At 38.1% G+C, this 20,582-nt stretch overlaps 1 protein-coding gene across 1 annotated transcript in view; it reads left to right on the top strand.

The window, feature by feature from the left end:
- Positions 1-20,255, top strand: part of SGTB (small glutamine rich tetratricopeptide repeat co-chaperone beta) — a 39,922-nt gene extending 19,667 nt beyond the window's left edge. The window contains exons 6-11 of the mRNA XM_069492516.1: positions 11,499-11,603; positions 15,184-15,322; positions 15,427-15,489; positions 18,241-18,278; positions 18,523-18,606; positions 20,079-20,255. Coding sequence (XP_069348617.1) covers positions 11,499-11,603; positions 15,184-15,322; positions 15,427-15,489; positions 18,241-18,278; positions 18,523-18,606; positions 20,079-20,190 — 541 coding nt within the window. The 3' untranslated portion in view covers positions 20,191-20,255. The remainder of the gene's footprint in view (positions 1-11,498; positions 11,604-15,183; positions 15,323-15,426; positions 15,490-18,240; positions 18,279-18,522; positions 18,607-20,078) is intronic.
- Positions 20,256-20,582: the final 327 nt, after the last annotated feature.

Raw genomic sequence — 20,582 nt, 5'->3', positions numbered from 1 at the left:
ACTTGAGATGTACCATATCTTACATTATGTCAGTTCCAGGTCAACTAATGGAGCTATTGTAAGTAAGTGGTTAAGAATAGGAGTTCTGAACCCAGATTCTTTGGCTTCTGATTTCTGGCTGTGCCACTTACTACCTATGTGACCTTGAGCAGATTACCTAATGTATCTATGCCTTAGTTTCCCTATCTGGGATAATAGTAGTGTTTGCCTCATAGGGTTGTTGGGGAGATCAAATAGTTAATAAGTGTGAAGTGCTAGGAAAGTGTCTAGTAGAGAGTGTTGCACACAACAAATACTAGCTATCGTCATTATTCTTTATGTAGCCTGGTTTTTTGCCTTGATCAGAATATGAAGAGAGATCCACATTTACAGGGTCCAAATATGTTGTCAGTTTTCTTTCTCTGATTTACCAATCTAGTAGTAACCTTGTTAAAAAGGAAATTATGTTAGTCTGATAGGACTTGCTTTGAATTAATCCAGTATCATTTTCTTTTCTTTTTTTTTTTTGGTCTCCAACATTTTATTAGGAAAATTTTCAAAGTTGAAAAAATGTTACAGTGAATAAGTCATATATCAACACCTAGATTTTGCCATTACTATTTTAGTATATTTGCTATATCATATATATATATATGTATATATTTTCTTTTTTTTGAGAAAGTGTCTTGCTCTGTTGCCCAGGTAGAGTACAGTGGCCTCATCATAGCTCACTACAACCTTGAACTCTTGGGCTGAAGAGATCTTCCTGGCTCAGCCTCCTGAGTAGATGGGAGTACAGGTGCGAGCCACCACGCTCAGCTAATTTTTGTATTTTTTGTAGAGATGAGGTTTTGCTCTTCCTCAACCTGTTCTCATTATGTTGCCCATGCTGGTCTTGAACTCCTGGCCTCAAGGGATCCTCCTGCCTCAGCCTCCCAAAGTGCTAGGATTACAGGTGTAAGCCACCGCACCTGGCCTGTATCACATTTTTATCTACCTATCTGTGCCTGTATCCATTCATTATTCCATCTTATTTTTGATTCATTTTAAAGCAAATTGCAACCATCAGTACACATCCCCCTAAATACTTGGCATTCACATCATTAATTACAGTTCAACATTTACTTTTTTTTCTTTTGAGGTAAAATTTGCATACAACAAAATGAACAAATCTTAACGGTGCTTTCACTGTTTTCACAAATATATACACCTGTGTAACCTAAAACCCTATCAAGACATTGAAAATTACCATCAGATGTCCAGGAAGTTCCTTCTGCCCCTGTCAGTTGCCTACAACACACACCAGAGGCAACCACTGTTTTGTTTTGTTTTTTTCCACCTATAGATTAGATTCATTTCTTCTAGAATTGCATATGAAAGAAACCACACATAATATTTCTGTGTAAGACTTTTTTTGCTCAGCATATTGGTTTTAGCAGTCAACCATGTTGTTGCCTGTATCAGTAGTTTGTTCTTTTCTATTGTTCAGTGTATTCTATTGTTTGAATATATCATAGTTTGCTTTTTCCTATTTATGGTCATCTGGGCTGCTTCTAGTTTTTTAAAAAATTCACTTTGTATTTGACCAGAATTTACAGTTGTTATTTGTGGAAGGATTGGATCCTTAAGGAGTTTAGTTGGCCATATTGGAAACCTTCATTTTCTTTCTTCACAAAAAAGTCATTTTATTATCCTGTTTCATCAAATTAGCTGAGAAAAATAGAAAATCCAAATAATCTGTGGAGAATGAATTCCCCAAGATGTGGTTTGATGTTGGAGTTTTATTCGGTCATCAGAAGACTATACGTAATGTTTTAATTTAACATATGAAATCTTGAAATAAATATACTTGAGTGTCACAAAACGTTATAACCAGAAATAAATGTTATCAGAAAATGGTTTATTGAGCACAGTAAACCTTGTACTTTTAAGTATGAATATGGAACATGTGAGCCTAAATAGTTTATTTTTAATGAGATTAGGATTCCTGAACAGTCTGTTCACTAGTACTGTAGTAGAGGAGATTCTTGGCAATACCTATGCTTGCTTTTTGTTTATTGTTAAACTGAAATCAATAATTATGCTTCTATTTTGCATTTAGCACATTAACTGCTGTGTGGATTGTATTTAACTGATGTTAGTTTTGAGCCCGGGGCCTCGTGAAGCATATGTAACTCGCACATTTCTACCTGGGGAGCCGTGTGAACTATTTTTCAAGTTGTATATGACTCATGTACAGAAAACAATAAAAAAATAACAGATTTTTCATTAAAGTAGAAAGGATTGTTTTGTTTTCAAAGTTTTTATTCTATTTTCGTAATAAAACACTGTGGCCCCAAGGAAAAAAATTTTTTCTAGTGTGGCAGTCAATGTGTTAAATAGTATCTTTTCCCTTGAAAAGTTCAGTAATAGAGCATGCTATTTAATATTAAATAACTGGAAAACTTTATTTGTATATTTAATACAAATACTAAATAAAGCTTTAGGATCATTTTGGGTTTTTTGAAACTCAAGTAGCTTTAAATATCTCAATATCCTGTAGTCTTGCCAACTATCCCTTGCTATTTTTCTTAGCCAACTGGTTGCTAAGAATTGGAGGCTCAGAATAGCAGATCTAAATCTTCCTTTTAATATTCACTTTCACAGTTTTATTACTAATCAAAATATTTTTCACATACTAATCACACTAGGATGAAATAAAATTTACTTTTTATAGAAGTGACCTTTTTCTGTTTCTTAGAAAATGATCAGTTGGCACAGTTCTTAAGCATGAGTCTTTCTTTTCTAGTAATTATCTTCTATTTTGGCTTTTAAGGATCCTGTTGATGCTTGAGGCTTAGCTTAGATATAAGGAAAACCTGAGTCCTTCCTTGAAAATCTATTATGTATTTTTGTTTTTTATTTCTATACTTCTAACACTTGCCATAATGTATAACATTCATGTAGATTTATCATGTTTTATCATATGCTTATCATATATTCTGCCTTATGTGAATTTTTTTGACCATGCCGAGCCTGAATATTTGTTTTATTTCTTCAGGTGAAGGGCAGTCATTGGGGCTTATATCTATTTGTATCTCTTATAACACCTAACATTGTGCCTCTAGGAGTTTAGCCAATTTTTTTTTGGATGAATGGAAAGCTGTAAAAGAAATACAAGAAATTTCTAGGCCAGGTATGGTATCTCATGCCTATAATCATAGCACTTTGTGAGGCCAAGGTGGGAGGACCGCTTTAGGCTAGGCATTCAAGACCAGCCTGTCAACATAGTGAGACCCCATATCTATAATAAATTAAACAAAAATTAGCTGGACATGATGGTGTGTGCCTGTAATCACAGCTACTTGGGAGGCTGAGGCATGAGGATCGCTTGAGCCCAGGAGATTAAGGCTCCAGTGGGCTATGATCACACCATTGCACTCCAACCTGGGTGATAGAGCAAGACCCCATCTCTAAAAAAAAAAAAAGAAAGAAATTTCTAGTGATATTGAAGCAACTGGCCATTCACATTAACACTTGTATACAGAAAACAACAAATGATTGAGCATAGGTCTAAAACACTGCCACTCATTTATAATATGAAATGAATAGCAGTTTTCTATGTCTTCTATGTGAAGTTTTGTACAACTTCAGTGCTGAGTACATTACCTTACCCATAGTAGGCTCATGCTTCAGGAGTGGATGGATGGTTGAATGGCTTAAGGCAATAACTGGAATAAAAGATAGGAGAGAAAGAGAGTATGATGGAGGGAGTTTGTCTGGAAGCCTCTCAGATGATGGAGAACTTGAGTTGGAGTTGGATTTGAGTTGGAGTTGGATTTGAAGGACCAGTAGAACTTGGATAGGCAGGGGAGAAGGGATGGCATTTTAGGTTGGAGAGCGTAGTTTAGAAGGCAAAATCAAGACGCATCAGGCCATTGTAATAAGTAATGCTAATGACAACATGTAGCCGTCTTCTCTCTGAGAAGGATTGGAACAGAGACTTCATTATTTTTCATTTTGTTTTCCTCCTCCTTTATGAGCAGCATGTAGTCAGTTCTCGGGATTTGAACTTAGTTTGTTATTGAACTTGGAGTTGAATCTCAGTTCTGCCATTTACTAGCTATGTGACCTTGGGCAGTCACTTCATCTTTTTAAGTCTCAGTTTCCTCACTTGTAAAATAAGGATATCAACCACTTCAAAGGAGTGATAATACATACAAGGTCCTTAGTAGTTCTAGATTGGCAGTATTTGTTTCTTTCAAAAACAAATGTTTTCTCCCATTCTGTAGGTTGTCTGTTCGCTCTAATGATAGTTTCCTTGGCTGTGCAGAAGCTTTTTAATTTGATCAGGTCCCATTTATTTATTTTTGTTGTTGCTGTGATTGCTTTTAGGGTCATCATAAATTCTTTGCCTAGACTGATGTCTGTAAGAGTTTTTCCAACGTTTTCTTCTGGAATTCTAATGGTTGTTTCTTTCAAAAACAGCGTAAGACTCTTTTAGTTGTAGGAATGGGTTTTTGATGTAATTTATTTATGCATGATATGAGAAATGCAAGGTAGCTCGATTTTTTTTTCTGTCTTATTTTCTATAAAAATAGAACATAAATTATATTCATACTTTTAATAAGGTAAAGAAAGCAAGGGTGTCTGAAAACGTGGTGACTCTGTATTGTTCTGTATTGTTCTACTGAATTGTTCTACTGAAATTTCATTCGTTATGCCCTGATAACCAGACAGCAGAGGCAGAGAGTGCAGACCACATTGTTATTCAGTTCAGATCTCGGCATGTTTGGCTTCATCTCACAGAAGATTCAAATATAGCCTGGCTTCTCTTTCCTTTCCTGGCTTCCAAGGCTCAAACGCCTCTCCTCTTCCTTTTGTGAGCTGCACAAATCTGCTTTCACCCTAGCTTGCAGTTTGTGATCTGAAGCTGTTAAGATTGAAACACAGTCGTCCTCTTTTCTTACACCCACTCTTCTTTCTGAATCTGATCCTCCTTGCTTCATTCCTTATCTTATTGTCAGTATCTGAAACCAGAGACCAGTGTATCTTTCTCTGTGCTTCCCTTTTCCATATAACTCTCAAATAGCTAATTTATTCATTGCTCCCTTAGTCCAGGTTCATAACTTTTGCTAAGCTAGCGCAATAGGGACTTAAAGTGGCCTTCCATTTTGACTTGGACTCCCTGTTCCTGTCTTCTGCCAAAAGGCTCTTTCTAAAATGTGAAATTCATCATCTAACTCTTGCTTTCTGTTCACTAGTTCCAAATACTTACAGGATCAAATTTAAGCTCCTCAGCATGATAGATAAGATCTTTTATAATCTAGGCTCTTTCTTTTCTTTTAACTTTATTATCTTCATTTTTCCTCCTACCCCATTCCTCTTCTCTCTAGTATCTGTGCACAGATAATGTGAAACTTACTGATTTCTTTAAAATACCATGTTGGGACATCTCTCCATGCTTTGCCTGTACTCCTCCCTGCCTACAATATTTCCCAGCTTATCTAATTGGTCAACTACTAGTCATCTTTCAAAACCTTGTTAGATACTGCTATTTTGAGGAAGGCTTTCTTAATTTCTTTTCTTTCCAAGCTCCTGACCTATGGAGCAATGCTAATATGGTACCTGCTAGCCACATGTGGCTATTTAAATGTAAATTAATGAAAATGTAATAAAATTAAAAATTCAGTTGTGCAGTTCATTTAGCATATTTAAGTGCTCATTAGTCAACATGTGGATATTGGATAGCACAGATAAAGAACTTTTCTATCATGGAAAATTCTCTTAGATAGCCACATTTGCATAGGGTTAACCACACCTTTCTCTGGGCTGCCTCTTCCTTTGATATTTCCATTTTTGCACTTATCATATTATTTATTCATTTATTTGTTTGTTTCCCTGTTAGACTATTAAAGATTAGAGGGTGGGGAGATAGCCTCTTCATCTCTGTATAGTGCTTTTGAGTTCAGGGTCTAGCATATTATATTTGTTCAACAAAAGTTTGAGTTGAATTGATTCAGTGAAATTTAGAAGGAAAACTGTCTCTACCTGAAGACTTCTAATGATGAAACAGTCACATGGCAGCATGTGTGTGTAAATGTGTATTTTTTTAAAAAACAAATTTAAACCTATTTAAAGTCTATTTAAACTCGAGAGAGTAGTGCAATGAACATCCATCTACATTTACCCTAGAATCCATACAAGTTAACATTTTGCTACATTTACTTCCTCTCTCTCTGTCTCTATTGTTGTGTGTGTGTGTGTGTGTGTGCGCGCGCGTGTGCATATATACATATATATACAGTTTTCTTGCTAATCTTAAATACTTCAGCTATATCTCCTAAGAATAAAGATATACTCCATATACCTATCATACCATTCACATGTAAGAAAATTAGTATTAATCTTGAAATTTCTCCAATTGTCCCCAAAACATCTTTTATAGCTACATTTTTGGTCCAGAATCCAATTAAGATTCTTGCATTGCATTTCATTCCATCACTTTAGTCTCTTTTAATCTAAATAGTATCACTGTCTTTTTTGATTATTTGTTTTTCATGACATAGACATTTTTGAAGAGTTCAGGCCAATTGTCTCATAGGAATGGGTGATATTCTGGATTTGTGTGATGGCTTCCTCATGATTAAATTTAGGTGAAATTTTGGTATGAGGCCTACATAACTAATTATGTGACACATGTTTTCAAACTGTCCCATTAATGGTGTTTCTAAGATAGATATCTTAAGGTAGTAACCATCAGATCTGTTATTCCTTTGGTAATTAATATGTAATCTGCTGGGTTAGAGCATGTGAATAAAAGATTGTTCCCTTACAGTGTTTTATGAAATGTTTATCATCTGTTCATGATCTTTCCCCAAAACATTGATGATTGCAAAAGGGTGATTTTTCTAATTTTATCTTTCCCTCTGTATATACCTCCTCTCATATTTCTGTAAAGAAGAGCTTTCCTCACTTTTCCCCTTTTCTGCTTTCTCCCTTCTCCCCCTGAAACTTTTTTGAGTATCATTTGAGTATTCATTTGGACTCATGATTTTTTTTATATTCACTATTCAGCGTGTTATAATCAATTACCATAATCGTTATTTTTGGCACTTAAATTATCTCACATTTGGCTAGTGGAGCTCCTTCAAACTGGCTGCGTATCCTTTTATGTAACTTCCTTTTAAAAATATGCTTTCTTGCTTTCTGAGGCAACAAGGTATTCCAAATTTGTCTTGTACTTTCCCTGCCTTAGACCTGATCTCACCTATTTCTCCATGGAGTTTCTGTTCCTTTTAGTGGAAAATGGTATTTACAAACCAAGATCTGATTGTACGACTTGGTCATTGCTACTAAGTTGTTATTACCTCTAGGTCCTGTCAGTGGACAGAGCTAGGAAATAAATATACTTTTTGAAAAGTCGTCAGTTTATACAGAGGCCTTTAATTTACATTCCAGTGTCACAGAGTTCTCCCTCACCTTCCCCCATTTTATATTTGTATCTTCTTTCTCCCAGAATGGAAACTGGGAGGCAGGGACCAAATCTGCAGGTGGCAGATACAGGCCAGGAGGGTGGTTTGTAGGGGCGGAGAAGCAAGGAAGGGACTGCAGGAAAACACAGCTAATAACCAGAAAGAACAGGAACTTGAGGTGTTGTTTTTTTTTTTGTGTGTGTGTGTGTGTGTGTGTGTTTTTTGAGCCATAGTCTCACTCTGTTGCCCAGGCTAGAGTGCCGTGGCATCAGTCTAGCTCACAGCAACCTCAAACTCCTGGGCTCAAGCGATCCTTCTGCCTCAGCCTCCCAAGTAGCTGGGACTACAGGCATGTGCCACCATGCCCAGCTAATTTTTTCTATATATTTTTAGTTGTCCAGCTAATTTCTTTCTATTTTTTTCATAGAGACAGGGTCTCACTCTTGCTCAGGCTGGTCTCGAACTCCTGAGCTCAAACAATCCACCTGCCTCAGCCTCCCAGAGTGCTAGGATTACAGGCGTGAGCCACCGAGCCCGGCCAGAACTTGAGGGTTTGAGGCAGACACACCTGTGGAGTTGCAGCTTCATTATAAGAACACCTGTCAATCATGTATATCAATCACCTGGTAACATCCTACACCTCCCGTAAGCCTTTCCCTGGACCAGGCCAATAACAGGAAATCACCTGGGAATCCCCAATGGTTTTCTCCACTCATGGAGACTGACTGTTCCTCTCTGAAACGTTCTCTGGCTTTGTATAGCTCCCTTCTTTTCTACCACAAAAGCTGTTTGTGTGGAATTGCTTCTTGTCTGTGGTCACTCTGTCTCACCGGCCCTGCTTGTGAATTTTCTAAGCAAGGAGCCAAAGAATCAGGACAACAGTCCACCAAGAGGCCGGACTTGACAAAACCCTGCTTTCCAGCAACACCAGTATATTTACACATTTGCTCTATCCTTCAGTTGGAATCACAACACCAACATTACACCGCTAATGAGCCTACTAAGTAAACTGCAGGCTATCTTTGCAGTTTTTCTTTTCTCTTAGAATACATCTCACTAAGGATATGTATTCAGAATACTGTGTTTGAAAGTTACTTGAATTCTTTCGTCTTGCTATACTGTTAGGATCTTTTGTTTCTGTTTTACCCAGTTTGAAGGTTTGCTTTTCATCTTTTTGAAGTCTCTTTCCCATTTCTACCCCATTTACCCCATTCCCACCCACCCCCTATAGAATGAGTGAAACTTAATGCAGGTTTCACTTCTGAGCCATGTAAAATGAAATTACAAAGGATAATTAATAAATAATGCCTCTTTCTATCCTTAATGTTCTTTGCTTTTGCTTGGTTTTCAGTTTGTCTGATTGTCTTTCTCTAACTTCAACCTGTGTGTGATTATGTTTTAGGTGATATCTTTTGTATCCAAGTTGAGAACCTTAGTTTTGCTTTTTTGTTTCTTATTTTTCTATAGTACAGTATGACATTCAAGAGAATCTCAGTTTTGTATGGGCAACTTTGTGGTTGCTGATAAATTTGAATTGTTTTCTACTGTCTTATTTTTTTAAGCATCCTTTTTCTTGGCTTCCCCCCCTGCCCTCTTCCCCCCTTTTATTGGACTGGTTGAATTTTCTTTGCTTCATTTTTTTTCTTTCTAGGCACTCACTCTAGCCTGGGCAACAAAGCGAGACTCTGTCTCAAAAAAAAAAAAAAAAAAAAGAAATGCAATTAAAAATATGTAGTTAACATTAGATCCTGAATGTAGCCATATGTTAACAACGTAAAATACAATCCACGTGGTATTATTGAAAACTTTTGCTATATAACATTTAAGATGTTTAGAGTATGCTAAGTCCTATGTATTATGTATAGGGGATTCATTTTCTGATTATATTTTAAAAATCTCAATTCAGGTTTCTAAAGACAAAGTTTTACCTTGCAGTTTCCTAAAGGCATTTAGCAAATGTTTAGGTATACATGTTTGTGTTTTCTTTAAGCCACATTGTTCTTTCTCCTCTTTTTCAGAACTTCCCTCCCTTTATCCTTCCTTTAATAACTCTTTTACCCTTCATGCATGATTCTATGCATGTAGGCATGCACATAAACTGATTAGGAAAAAAGGCCCTTGGCAGAAAAGAAATGAGATTGGGGAATTTGCTGTTCTATAAAATCACCTATGGCAGATTTACAGAAATGGAGATATCAGTGACAGATCAGACCCTAGGCCTGAAAGAATGAGGAGGCAGGATTGCCTTGCCTAATGAGTTAGAGATAAGATCTAATCTTAGTATAGATCTCATCCTTACTTTGTGGACAAGCCCCCCAGTGTCTATGCTTATAATATGTAATAAAATAATTAAAAAAAAAACTCTGTCTCAGGCTGGGTGCAGTGGTTCATATCTGTAATCCTAACACTTTTGGAGGCCAAGGTGGGAGGATTGCTTGAGGCCAGGAGTTGGAGACCAGCCTGGGTAATAGTGCGATCATGTCTCTACACACACAAAATTTTTTTTAGTGAGCCAGGCATGGTGATGCATACCTGTAGTCCCAGCTACTTGGGAGGCTGAGGCAGGAGGATCACTTGGGCCCAGGAGTTTGAGGTAGCAGTGAGCTAGGTTTATATTCCCAGAGTCAGCTTCCAGAATTGGCAGTATTACTTTTAGCTCTGTCCAAGATTGATTTTACATAACACATTCTGTTCCTAACCTAACAAATAATCGATCTGTTATTATGCACATTCAGTATTTGTGGAGTACACTAGTAAACTTGCTGTGATATAGAAAGTAGTATTAGATAATTCTAATCTGTAGTTCGATGGACAGAAGGAGATTAGAAGATACTTAGGGAATGCAGAGTATCAGGGAAGACCTTCACTGGTACTTCAAAATAGATGGTGTTTTAATCAGTCTTATTGTTTCCATGTGTGCTTGTTAGAGTCCAGCTAGGTCCCTGAAAGACATGACCATTGATTAATTTCAAGGAAGAGAGATGATTCACTGGGTGTTTAAACAAAAAGTTTTTTTTAGGACAGTTAAAACAACAAATGTGGGTAAAGAGAGAAGAATAAAGGTAGCAAGAGCAGTGCCTGTCAGATTGCAGTGGGAGAGGACCAAGGGGCAGAGAGTTTGGGGTAGTGTGGGACTTTTGTCTATAGGTTTAAGAACATGAAGGAGCCTAAGTCAATTTCTGGGCTCACAAGCAATGTTTTTGATAAAGTGCTTCCTTACTTTTATTAATAGAAAGGGTGCCAGGTCTTGGAGTTACAATGTTCGAGGCAGAGGGGCTGCATGCAGCATAGCGTTCCACTTTGTGGTTGCGAGACATGAGCCCTCAGCCCTGATCCAAGAGCCGTCTGTTGTTTCCTGGTTGCTGGCACCCACCTTGTCTTCTGAGCATCCACCGTGGAGCTGCTTTTCTCCTTTCCAGTTTCTCCTCTGAGTTAATTCTTCTTATTCCTAATAATGGAAGCCTTATTGAGGAGAGGTCACAGTTACAGAGATTTCAGTCTATGCAAATGTTCTTTTTCCAAAGTTGGCTTTTTCGACCTTTTGCTGAGGAGCAAGATTATGAGAATTTCTGGAAGACTGAAAGAAGTAAAGTTTAGTCTGCCTCAGAAATGAATGGAATGTGCCAGAGGACTGGAACATTACTTGTACATGAACCCTTCTGGGAAAGTGGTCAGTTAGCAGCACAGCACTCTGTGTAGTCACTCACGGCAGTCACTCTGTGTGCCTCCTTGGAAGCCCAGATGTCCTAGTGTTTTCAGTTTTCAGTTTGGGCAAATTAGAAAGGCAGTAAGGAGGTAGATTAGTTGTATGACTTGTATATTTGTCTTTTCTATAGCAAAGCAAACAGTGAAAGGCAGCCTGCGTATTTTTTTTTTTTGCTGAACAGAAGTTTCTAAGCTTTTTTTCTTTTCCATTTGATTGTATAATTATCTTAGTTTGCTTAGAACTTTACTGGGAATGACCTACAAGCTGGGACAAGGAAAATGTAATTTCATTAGTACCTGGAAATGTAAATTCATGCCTTGAAAGCTGCTTATAATAAAAATCTCTTTTCTTTCTCTTAGGGCTGCTGCTCAAAGCAAATTAGGTCACTATACAGATGCAATAAAGGATTGTGAAAAAGCAATAGCAATTGATTCAAAGTACAGCAAGGCATATGGGAGAATGGGGTAAGTTCTGGGAGAATGTTCAAAGTCGTGCAAAGTAGTATTGAGTATACTGTTCTTAATGGCTTGGTTTTGAATTTTCTACCTAATATTGCACCCTCTGAACTAATAAAAAGATAAATAAAACATAAGAGAGGAAATGACTGCAATTTCTGTGATTTCGGAGTGAGATGATTAGTTGTTTGATGACTGATTTGGTTGTTGGAGAAAATCATACAACCCTCTTAGGAGATTCATTTCATGTCCATGACCACAAACCTCAGACGAGCGCTTAATGGTGGCAGACAAGTCTACTACACTTCCTTTTACATTCACCTTTCCACTCTCTGATGTGACTGTTTCACACCTCCTCCTCTCCCTTCAGAATTTCACTACCCTCTCCATGGTGACTCTAAGATGAGGACATAGCCTGACACTTAATGGAGAAAATAGATGCATTTTGAAAAAAAGTAACTCATCTTCCTACTTCCAAATCTACCAATCTACCTGCATTTGTATCTACACAGAATGCCTTTTTTCCTCCAGGACTTTATAATTGTTATTATCCCCTTTATCTTCCATACTGTAGTTTTTCCATCTCTAATAGATGATAATGACTAACATGCGAAAAGTTCATAAGAAAATCATTCATTGGAACCATCCTTTTACCCAGTGTTTCCCTCCAACTCCCATCTCATTTCACAGTTCTTCCTCTCCAAAGCCCCTCATAGTTGTCTTCACTTGCTGTCTTGACTCCATCCTCTCATCTCTCTTCAGCTCACTCCAGTTGGGCTTTTGTCTGTGTCACTGTGGTGGCTAATTTTGTCAACTTGACTGGGTTACAGGATGCCCAGATAGCTGGTAAAACATTATTTCTGGGTGTGTCTGTGAGGGTGTTTCTAGGAGCGATTAGCTTTTGAATCTGTAGACTGAGTAAAGAGGATCACGCTCACCAATGTGGGTGGGCACCATCTGATCCTTTGAGGGCCCGAATAGAACAAATAGGTGGAGGAAGGGGGAATTCACGCTCTCTGCTTAAGTTGGGGCATCCATATTCTCCCGCCATCAGACCTCAGCATTTCATGGGCTTGCACAAATAGTGAAAAATTTGAGTCCCCTGATGTGCAAGATCTCAGCTGAGGTTGAATGAGGCAATGCTCTGCCTTTTTGTTTTAGCTCTCATGCTGGAGGTCTATTTATTGCTACATTTTAGTATTTTGTGCCTTTTGTTTGTGATGTCGCCGTTTACATTGGCCCCTAAATATAGGCTAAAGTGTTGTCTGGTGTTCATAAGTGCAAAAAGGCTGTAATGTGCCTTATGGAGAAAACAGATGTGTGAAATAAGTTTCATCCAGGCTGGAGTTAGTGCTGTTGGCATGAGTTCAATGCTAATGAATCAAAACTGTGCATTAGGCTGGGTGTGGTGGCTCACACCTATAATTCTAGCACTCTGGGAGGCTGAGGCGAGAGGATCACTTGAGCTCAGAAGTTAGAGGCCCGCCTGAGCAAGAGCGAGACCCTCTCATTACTAAAAATAAAAATTAGCCAGATGTGGTGGTATGTGCCTGTAGTCCCAGCTACTTGGGAGAGTGAGGCAGGAGGATTGCTTAAGCCCAGGAATTTGAAATTGCTGTGAGCTAGGCTGATGCCACAGCACTCTAGCCTGGACAACAGAGCAAGACTCTGTCTCAAAAAAAAAAAAAAAAAAAAGAATATGTACGTTAAATAAGGTTTCTTGAAACAGAAACACACATAAAATAAGGTTATGTATTGATTGGTAGATGAAAATGTGACCAGAGGGTCACAGGAACCTAACCCTGTATTTCCCCCAGGAACAATTTTTCAGTATTTGTTATTTCGGCGTTCATGGTGACTTTATAGAACATAATCGTTGTAACTGAGAATCAACTATAATTGTTATTGGATCTCTTAAGTTTATGTCTGAATCCATACTTATATATTTAACTATTTCTCATCTCCATGTTTGGATGTTTAATAGGCATTTTAAACTTAGCAAGTCTCAAACAGAACTCTTCTTTCCTTCTTAAATCTTTCCCATCTCAGTAAACTGTACTGTCATTCATCTACCCAGTACTCAGGTCAAAAGCCTAGGAGTCATCTTTCATTCTCATTATGCCTGGCACAAGTGCTTATATCAGCAAGTCCTGTTAATTCTAGTTTCCATGTATATTGTGAATCCAAGTGTCGATTGCTATCTTGCTTGTAGCCCTAGTCCAAACTACTTCTCTTATCTAGGCACTAGCTTCCTCGGTGGTCTCCCTGCCTCCACTCCACCTGCCGCCCATTCAATCCTCTATATAGAAGCCAGAGTGATCTTTCTAAAGCATCAATCAGATTGTGTTATTTTTTTTTTATTTTATTTTTTTTTTTAAGAGACAAGGTCTCACTCTGTCACTCAGGCTAGCGTGCAGTGGCCTCATCATAGCTCACTGCAGCCTCCAACTCCTGGGCTCAAGTGATCTTCTTGCCTTAGCTTCTGTAGTTGCTGGGCCTACAGGCATGCACCACTGTGCCTGGCTAAGTTTTAAAATTTGTTGTAGAGATGGGGTCTTGCTGTGTTTCCCAGGCTGGTCTCGAATGCCTCGTCTCAAGCAATCCTCCTGCCTTGGCCTTCCAAAGTGCTGAGATTCCAGGCATGAGCCACCACACCCAGGCAGATCATGTTACTTTATTGTGGCCAAAATAAAGTCCAAACTCCAAACAATGGTCCTATATGATCTGGTACCTAACTGCTCTCTGACATCATCTCTCCACACTTTGTTTTCTGTGCTCTCTCCTTATCAGCCTTTATTGTGTACCTTACGCATACCAAGCTTGCGTCCTTCTCAGAGCCTTTGTGTGTACCTCTGCTTATATGAGAAGGCTCCTCTCCTGATTTCCATATGGCTGCTTTCTTCACATGTCTCAGGTCTTTTCAGTGTGGCCAGTTGTGAATAGCTTTCCTATTCATTCTCTTTAATATTGCTCTGTTAATTTGCATGTTTGTTGCTTTTCTTCCCCAGGTAGAATGAAATTGTCTTAAAGTCAGGAACTTTATCCTTTTCATTATAGAATCCTCAGTATCTAAAATAGTATCTCAGGCTGGGTACAGTGGCTCAAGCCATCCTTCTGGCTCAGCCTCCCGAGTAGCTGGTCCTACTGGCACACACCACCATGCCTGGCTAATTTTTCTGTTTTTTGTAGACACGGGGTCTAGCTGCCTTGCTCAGGCTTTATCAGAGATTTACATGACCACAGGCTTGTTAGTCAGCTCACATCTTTGTGGAGCTCACTCTAGGCATTCATACAGCAAATTATTTCACATATTAGGCATAAAAAATGGAAGGGTAGGTAAGGTTGATCTCTAAGCATTAAGCTCATGATTCACAGGACAGCCAAGGTTGTCAGTAAGTAGAATGGAGAGAGTTCAGATTTACAGAATCTTGGAATTAGAGGGAATTTTAGTGATACTCCTGTGAACCATAATACAATGAATAAATTAAGTGCCATCTGGATTAGAACTGAGTACCAACACAGACGTTTGACTGTTTGTGATGTTCTGATGTTCTTTAATCATATATCTTCTACTCTGTATTCCTTTCAGGCTGGCCCTCACTGCCATGAATAAATTTGAAGAAGCAGTCACAAGTTATCAAAAGGCATTAGATCTTGATCCTGAAAATGATTCCTATAAATCCAATCTGAAAATAGCAGAACAGAAGTTAAGAGAGGTATCTAGTCCTGTAAGTTGTTAATGCCAAATGAGTGAAATATTTTCTGTCACTCATAATTTATTGTAATGAAATTGTAGTGGTTGGTCTGATTCTCAGATATAATTGTTTTATAGACAGGAACTGGATTGAGCTTTGACATGGCTAGCTTGATAAATAATCCAGCCTTCATTAGTATGGTGAGTATATTTTCTTTTCTGCTTTTCTGGCTCTATTTTTCATAGAGCTATGTAGTTCCAAAACTTTAGAAACAAATATGAGAGATTTTGTGATGGTGGGCATATTAGAGTGTTGATGTAAGGCTATGGCAGGGTTCTTAACCTATCTGTGTACCCCTTTGTGGGAAAGCCCATGGATCTCCCCAAAATCACATATATAAAAATTTGTTTAGCTGTGTATATGTGCATTTTTTCTAGGAAGAGAACCATATTTTTCATCAGATTGGTACAGCAGCCTGAAAATATGTGAAAGGTTAAAAACTACTCTCTTACATAAAAGTGGTCCTAGGAACATATCTAACAATTGAGGTCTGAGTATTTGGCCATCGTGGTTCCCTAAGCTGGTCCCTCAGCATTGTCTGTCTTGTTTTCTATCTTAAGTGTTTCTTTGTGCTTTTAATATGTCTCATAAATATGTACTCTATTCTTCAAACCAACAAAATAACTTGCCTTTTGAAAGGACACATGCTCTGGTGCAATAGGTGGTAACTTTGATTTAGTGGGCCTAGGATGTTACCTGGCCATGTAGAGACTGTATACTTTGGATGAAAATTATTCTACCACATGGTATGTCCTTGGAAGGCAGGAATCAGTTCTTATGCAGCTTTGTTTCCTTCAAAAAATGTGCCTTGCATTCATTAAATCTTCAGTTGAACTGAAATGCACAGATTGCACAGATGACTCATTCCCAGTGGAATAAAGAAATCTTTTGAACAATTGGTAGGTTTTCCACCCCACTCATCAAATTTGAGTCAGTCTTCCTACCTACATGCTAGCAAATATATGGTTTTTTGGTAGGTTTTGTGACATTTTTAAATATGGTTATCCATTTCCAGAAATCACAGGTTATGGTATTGTAACAGGATGTGAAAATGGAATTCTTTCAGTTTCAGATTTGGCTTAGGCTCCAAGCTGCTATGTGCCAAAATAAGGTGTGAGACCACCATATAGGAGTTGCAAAAGATAGGGGGTTAAAAACATGTTTTGTGACTTGTAAAAAGGATCGGCTTGACAGAGATTAAAAAAGGATTTTTAGAGAGAACTATGAGAGTTTCAGTGCTCCATGTCTGAAGGAAGTAGGGAGGCCTGCTCTCAACTCAAGCCCACTGAGAAAGGGTTCTTTTGGTCCACTTAGCTTTCTGTTTGGCCCTCAGTAGGGAAGCCAGTGAACTGGTACCTGACTTGCCAGTTAAAGAAGCCAGTGGCAGAATTAGCTGTGTGGTTTGGGTAGTTATATACTGATAACAGTGGAGCAGAGGTGTGTTTCCTGTGGACCAAGGTGAGCACACACACTGGTGAGATAGTTTGTCTAAATATGCCCAAGGCTTCCCGGAAGGTGACAGGACCCCAACACAGAGAGTCTCTGGAGGACTGCTAAGAACCAGAGATTAAAGGGAAAGTCCTAACATTCATCCAGAGGGTAAATTACCCTTCAGAGAGAATAGATGAGAAATCCCCAGGGGGATGGGGATGAAAGAAGTGCCTCAGAAAGTGCCCCCTGAGAGAACCAGGGTACTTTTAAATACCTTGCAAACCCAAAGAGCACCAATGCTCTAGTAAGATAGTACCAATCATCAAATAAGAACTCTCCTGCTCCCTTCACCTCCCTTCCCTCCATGTAACCCTGACCCTGAAAGGCCAGAACTCTAGGTCAGGAAGCTGGGGAAAGAAGAGTAGAAGCACTACAGGAAAAAGAGCAGCCACTTGCAACTGGCCTATCTGTAGCATGCCCATGCTGGGGAGAGGAAACGTTTTACCTGTAAATGAACTTTTATGTATTTGGTTGTTACACTGAGACATTAATTACTGAACTGGAGGTCATTTTATAATTTACAGTGACAGGAGGATTGCTTACTTAAAAGTGACCGGAAAAAGTCATAGAATCTGTTCTAAACTTCTTCTAGGTCCTAGATTCTGGGAGAAGGGGAAGAACTACTTTCATAGAACAGGTTTAAAGGAATTGCGAAATGAAATGCTTTGTGTTTACAGCTCATAAATCCTGCTTTTCCTGTGTAATGCCCATAGTACTCATGGGTTGGCTGAGAGGCACCAATCTGGACTGAGACTTGAGGAAAGTTATTGAGTTATTTGCAAGTCAAACAATTATGTTTCTGGTAATAAAAGAAAGTGGTGGTTCTGCTCAACACCTCATTTAGGGTCAGCAAATAAAAACTAAGTACTGTCTGCAAAGATTGAGACTAAATTCAAATTTTATAGGGATATTGTTGACAGTACCAATTTGAGGCAAAAAAAAAAAAAGGTATGCTTTCAAGAGGAAGTTTTAAAAGTGTGTGTGCATATCATTACTCACCCCACTGTAAGCACAGGAAGGATTGAAACTACTGGGCTCACGGAGCAAAGTCACTCTCTCAGAGTGCACCCTCTCAAGTGTTGGAGAGTGTTTAACCATAAAGTTTCTATTTTTCCTTTTAGCTTAATTGATCTGATCAGTAGTAGTAAGTAAACTGCTGTCAATAACCTTAATTTATAGTGGTTTGTAATCTCTCTATCCTTGCAAAGTCTTTTTATTGCCACTTTTTCTAGTAGGTTCTCTTTTTTATGTTCCCATTTACTCTGTATAGGACTCTAAAACTCTACAAAAATGTTAGTACATCCATGGTTTAGCTTTCATTCCTCTATTAAAAAAAATGTTTGTTAAAAATCCCTGAATATTAACTGCCTTTAATGGGAAGTGCTATTTCTCAATTCCAGGCAGCAAGTTTAATGCAGAACCCTCAAGTTCAACAGCTGTAAGTATACAGAAGGAACTTATTACATTTCCCCCCTTTTACTTGCCAGGGTTCTAATTTGAGTGCATTAGCTCAAAAATGATAAAACTACCCTGAATGTCAGTCATTTTAAAGTTAAAGCTACACACATTTGGCCTAACTTCTTATATAATGTGAGTATATTTTACTTACTTTTCCTTGGCTAATTATCGTATTTATCAAGAATATATGCCAGCCCCAGTAATATGTTTCTTGCATACTCTAGAATGTCAGGAATGATGACAAATGCCATTGGCGGACCTGCTGCTGGAGTTGGGGGCCTAACTGACCTGTCAAGCCTCATCCAAGCGTAAGTATTTTTTTAAAACTGAAATAGTGAAAATGTATTTTATATTTTACAGTTTGTCTCTAAGGTAAGGGACCAGGGCTCATTGGCCTCCTTAAAGTTACTAAATCTTAACGTAGTTTATAGATTCAAATCACTTACCAGACTGAAGGGAAGGAATCCAGACCTGGGTTGTCTGGCCAGCTCTGTCTCTTGAGAAAAGTAATTATGTATTCAATAGGCTTTTTTTTTTTTTTTTTTTGCTACCATCTTAATAAGGCAGGTGAGGGAGACATTAGAATAATAGGTAATTTGCATCCCTATGCAATAGCTAAAGAGACTGATGTACAGGTTGGTGACTTACTAAGGTTGTTAGAGCATTCATGGAAAAAGTAGGTCCACATTTAGTCTTTTGATTTGCAGCCTAATTTTTTGTTACTTGATTATGTTGTTAGTATGAAATTAGAGTCCTCAGTTTCTTAAGTGGGGATATCAACACTATCATCTTTATGTACAGAAGGTCCTAAGGATTGGTAACCTGGTACTTCCCAGGGCATGGAGAGAAACTGTAAAAATCATATGCCTAAACATATTGTGATCTCAGGTATAAAGCGGTTAATCCCCCATTTTTCCCAATGAAGATCCAAGGAAAAGTTTTTCGGCAGACTTGAGTAACTACTCAGGGGTGCAGGTGAAAGTCAATTGTCTTAAAACTATATTAATTTAGGTATACATACATATTTTAAAATCATGTTACATATTTTAATGTTCAGATAATTTAGAAAACTATTCAAACTTTTTTAGTGCTTGTCAACACTTAAAGAAAGTCCTTTTATCTTTTACTTAAGCACATTACCTTCACTTCCATCCAGATTACTTAAGATACTTTGTTTTTTGAATGTGTCTGATGTTGTCACTGGAAATTTTGTATGAAGCCGTAAGTACCATTTGTTGTTTGTGATCAGGACCATGTAACCACTTAGAATATTGCATTTTTAGAATTTATCTTTAAGTGGCATGGTTATAGTGATGTCTAACACTTGCAGTTGAGGGTCTCACACTCAGGAATTTGGGTTAAACTTGTTTGCATTTTTAAAATCAGTTGTTAGGTGACCTTTGTAAGCATCCCAAACTGGCATATCGTATGAGAGATTAAGACTTAACAACAAAAGCATTGTGTTTGAGCACATACAATAAAAGCATATTGTTTTAGCCCTTTGTTTATTTGTGATTAAGCACTAGATGGGTAGATTTCACCTAATTCAGGCACTCATTTCTTAGCTTGGGTGTTTTGTTTCTTATAAAGAACATTGCAATGTAATAATGCTATATGGAGGCATTGGTAAACTTGCAGATACTAAAGTTGTGGTTCTAAAACTTATTTTTTATAGAAAAAGCCCCCTCTGGGTAGTTCCTGTATTTTCTACAGTTCTTTTTGTGTGGGTCCTATGTGACTGGCAATTCCCTGTTCATACTACTTTGCTTCTTTACTACAGGGGACAGCAGTTTGCTCAGCAGATACAACAACAGAATCCTGAACTTATAGAGCAACTGAGAAATCACATCCGGAGCAGATCATTCAGCAGCAGCACTGACGAGCATTCCTGATTTGACCAGGGACCTTAGCCCAGAATGCAAATGGTTTCTGGCTCTGAAGTATTCCCTGTAGATAGTAACCCCTAACCCCAAACAAAAACAACAAACAAAACACCATATCTGATCTTTGAAAGACTTGAGCATAACATGACTTCTTTGGAAATGAATGATGAATAGCCATGTTAAGTGCCAATATAGCACTGGAACAAGGTTCCATTTTCAAACTTTTATCATATTTGTATATTAGACTTAATAGCAGAGTATATTTATTGAACAGTAGGGCTGCTTATTGGTGAGTTCTTTAGCTCCAAATTCCCTGAAGCAAAGTTTTCTGAGCAGGGAGATGACCAAAAGACAGGTTTCCCGTGCTGGTTTAGAAGAAAGATACTTGCCATTGAGCAGCT

The sequence above is a fragment of the Eulemur rufifrons genome, chromosome 17, assembly GCF_041146395.1.
Source record: "Eulemur rufifrons isolate Redbay chromosome 17, OSU_ERuf_1, whole genome shotgun sequence".
Classification (NCBI taxonomy): domain Eukaryota; kingdom Metazoa; phylum Chordata; class Mammalia; order Primates; family Lemuridae; genus Eulemur; species Eulemur rufifrons.
This window is presented reverse-complemented; position numbering and strand designations above follow the sequence as displayed.